This window comes from Eriocheir sinensis, chromosome 57 (genome assembly GCF_024679095.1).
Source record: "Eriocheir sinensis breed Jianghai 21 chromosome 57, ASM2467909v1, whole genome shotgun sequence".
Classification (NCBI taxonomy): domain Eukaryota; kingdom Metazoa; phylum Arthropoda; class Malacostraca; order Decapoda; family Varunidae; genus Eriocheir; species Eriocheir sinensis.
The window spans coordinates 1,895,723-1,899,548 of NC_066565.1; the positions used below are offsets into that span (position 1 = coordinate 1,895,723).

General features: G+C 60.6%; 1 protein-coding gene across 1 annotated transcript in view; it reads left to right on the forward strand.

The window, feature by feature from the left end:
* The first annotated feature begins 292 nt into the window (after positions 1 to 292).
* Positions 293 to 3,826, forward strand: part of LOC126984503 (uncharacterized) — a 30,398-nt gene continuing 26,864 nt past the window's right edge. The window contains exon 1 of the mRNA XM_050838221.1: positions 293 to 2,100. Coding sequence (XP_050694178.1) covers positions 810 to 2,100 — 1,291 coding nt within the window. The 5' untranslated portion in view covers positions 293 to 809. The remainder of the gene's footprint in view (positions 2,101 to 3,826) is intronic.

The following is a 3,826-nucleotide window of genomic DNA, read 5'->3' on the forward strand; positions in this document are numbered from 1 at the left end:
TTGGGACGTTGAGGGGGGAGGGGAGGGGGTCGCAGGGGGAAAGGGAGGGAAGATATCAGGGGTGCCAACTAGCCCGAGCACTCAGCACTCAGCATTGTTCTCTGGTGCTGAGGGGCGTGGAGAGCTGGTCTTGTTGCTGCTGCTGTTGCTGTTGTTGTTGTTGTTGCTGTTTTCAAGGGCCAAGAGCTGCTGAAGGGCCGAGGACTGTGTGTGTGTGTGCGTGTGGCAACTCTCGTGTGTGTGTGTGTGTGTGTGTGTGTGTGTGAGGAGACGTTGTGAACCTTGTGTGTGTGTGTGTGTGTGTGTGTGTGTGTCGAGGGGGGTTGGGGGCTCCGTGGGTGTGAGGCCTGAGCGTTGCGAGTCGGGTCTCTCACGTCATTGTGTTGGAGCCGTGTGTGTTGTGCGGGCGTGTTGCGTGTGTTGCGTCCAGCTGAGGCCAGGCAGAGCGAGGTGACACGTGGCCGCAAAAAAAACTGGTCCGCGGAGGAGAGGAAGGAGTTGCCAGGCCGCGGCCGTCCAGCACCAGGCACAGGCAGCCCCTCGCGGCGTGTGTGTGTGTGTGTGTGTGTGTGTCCTCGGCGCCTTCAGTGTGTTCCGCGCCCCGCTGTGCTGTGCTGTGCCGTTCCCGGGCTTGTCTTGTCGTGCTGCTGTGACGCCCTGTGGTCGGGTGCCGGGGCGAGGTGGTGGTGGTGGTGCCTGATGGAGGAGGTGACGCCGCTGACGCTGGTACAAGTTGGCGTGCTGGGCGTGCTGGTGGGCGGTGCTAAGCTGGTGCTTCTGGGGTGCTGGCTGCTGTCCTCGGCGGCATCATGGATGGACGGGATCAGCAGGTGTATGCGGGTAAGCCCATCCCGCCCATCATCTGCACCCCGGACGTGGACTGCTCCCCCGCCACGCCCCCCGAGTTCCCCTGCACGCCCCCGGGCTCGGGCCCCCCTTCGCGCCGCGGCAGCTACGACGCCTCGGGCAAAAAGTTCCACCTGGGGGACGGCCACCTGAAGCACCGCGGCGAGAAGCTGCTGCACCACCTGCTGCACCCGCTCACCTTCGTGCAGAAGAGGCGCAGCCGCAGCAACTCCGCCAGCAGCGAGCTGGACCTGGAGCTGGAGCAGGCGGCGGCGGAGGCGAGGGGCAAGAAGAAGCTTCCCCTGCGGCGCTCCCTGACGCCGGAGCCGGGCAGCGGCCGGCCCAAGGAGAAGCGGCCGCTGCAGCGCTCCATCACGCCCGACCCGTCCAGCCTGCAGGAGCGGCGGCACCAGCACCAGCAGCAGCAGCAGCAGCAGGCACGCTCCCACACGCCCGACCCGTGGGTGTACCGCCCCACCGCCCGGCAGCGCGCCCGCCCCAACCAGCTGTACCTGCAGCTCCCCAACGCCGGCAGCAGCGCCTCCACGGCCTCCTCGCACGACAGCTCGTCGCACAGCCACAGCCACAGCCCCTGCAGCAGCGGCAGCCACAGCCGCAGCAGCAGCACCGACAGTGTAGGGTCCCCCGGGGCGTCATGGCACTCGGCCGTGTCCTCGCACGCTTACGACATGGGGGGCCGCCGCTCCCCGTCCCCCCTTATCTTCCTGGACCGCGGGCCCCAGGTGTGGCACCCCCCCGCAGGCAACACCCTGCAGGTGCCCCTGGGGCCGTCCCTCAGCCTGGAGGTGGGCCAGCCCCGCTACTCCCCCCTGGGGCCGCGCAAGTCCTATCCCAACGAGGCCTCGCACCTCAGCGGCCTGCACCTCAAGCTGCGCCCCGGCATCTCCTCGCCCCCCGGCGGCGACCACGGCGGCCGCAGCCACGGCGCCCTGGACGCCGCCGGGGGGCAGGTGGGGCGCCGCGCCAGCGAGCCCGTGCGGCACCCCAAGCGATGTGTCACCCTGGAACCCCCCAGACAGGACCCCGACGGGATGGCCCGCAGCGCCGACGCCGACGACTCGTGGGCCACCTTCTGGGGCGACGGCCCCCGCGACGCCGCCGACGGCAACGCTGCCTCGGCCAAGAAGAGCCGCATGCAGGAGGAGCGGCGCCGCACCGCCTCGGCCTGCGCCCTCAAGCCCTCCTCCTCCGTGGAGAAACTCTACTCCATCTACGACCAGATCATCAAGGAAGGTAACGGCGACACCACCACCACACACCACCACATTGACAACATCACCACACACCACCACCACAACAACACACCACCATAACCACATGCACCACCAACTCGCTGACAACACCACCACCACCACCACGCACACCACCACACACACTAACACCTGCACAGCCAACACCCCCACCAGCGCCCCCCCCACGCACACACACCTGTTGCACACTTGACATCCACCCACGTGCCCTTAACGCACCCCGCCACACCCCTCACCACATGCACGCCGGGAAATCCCCCTTCTAGCAACCTCCCCGCAGGAAACACCCCACCCATGCCCTTATCCTCCCCGCTCCATGCCCTCTCCCTCCCCCTCCGTTACCTCGAGGGGTTACACACACACACACACACACACACACACACACACACACACGCGCGCGTTCCTGTACCAAGGCCGATCGTGTGTCCCTCCCCCCTTCCCTCTTTCCCTCCCCCGCCGCTCCCCTATTCTCCCCGCGCCCTTCACCCTTCCCATTAGCCTTGTTTACTCACCCCAGTCCCGTTGTGTGCGTGAGGGACACACACACACACAACCTCCCATTATTCATCTCCCCATCTCCTCCCCTTTCCATTAATCTCCCTTTCCCTTTCTTTCCCATGCCTTCTCCCCTCCCCTTCCCATTCCCTTCTTCACGATAGCCACCTCTGACTACTCCTCACCCTACCCTACTCCCCTTACTTTATCCTCCCCATCTCCCCTTCTCCTCCCTTCCATGACAGCGTCAACTCTTCCATTATCTAACCATTCCTCCCCTCCCCACCCCCCCTCCTCCTCCCCTTTCCTCCCCAAACTGATAGAGAACACTAGCAAAAGAGAGAGAGAGAGAGAGAGAGAGAGAGAGGTATTGTAATCTCTCCCTCTCTCTCCCTCCCTCTTAATTACCTTGCTCTTACCTGTTAATTAACCTGGATTTTTATGCCCTAATACCTGGATTCGGGTACCTGTTTGTTTGTTTGTTTGTTTGTTAGAAAGTTGTTTGTCGAGGCGCTCATGAGATGAAGGTTAAATTGTGTGTGTGTGTGTGTGTGTGTGTGTGTGCATGCATATATGTGTGTGTGTGTGTGTGTGTGTGTGTGTGTGTGTGTGTGTGTGTGTGTGGAGGGGTTGCCATGCATGTTGTTTTTTGTAAATGTGTAAGTATTATCTCTCTCTCTCTCTCTCTCTCTCTCTCTCTCTCTCTCTCTCTCTCTCCTTTAATAATCATAATCTTCTTATATTTGCACTCGTCACTACTACTACTACTACCACTACTACTACTACTACTACTACTACTACTACTGTTTTATCTGTACAAGTAGCAATCATGTCAGTAAGTGGTGTTGTAAGTGATGGTGGTGTTGGTGGTGTTGAGAGTACAGGTGGGGAAAGTTACCTGACAACACCACCACCACCATGATAAAGAGGAAGATGGCACACACCACCACCACCACACCACCACCATGATAAAGAGGAAGACTGGCACACAACACCACCACCACCACCACCATTATCACCACTTTTTAATTTTCACCTCCACCCAACATCACCACCGCTACACTTCTGCTAATGTTACTATCAAAATTGCTACTACTACTACTACTACTACTACTACTACTATTACTACTACCATGGTAACACTCAACCCATATACATCTTCATATTTTTCTTCCTCCTCTTCCTCTCCCTCCTCCTCCTCCTCCTCCTCCCTA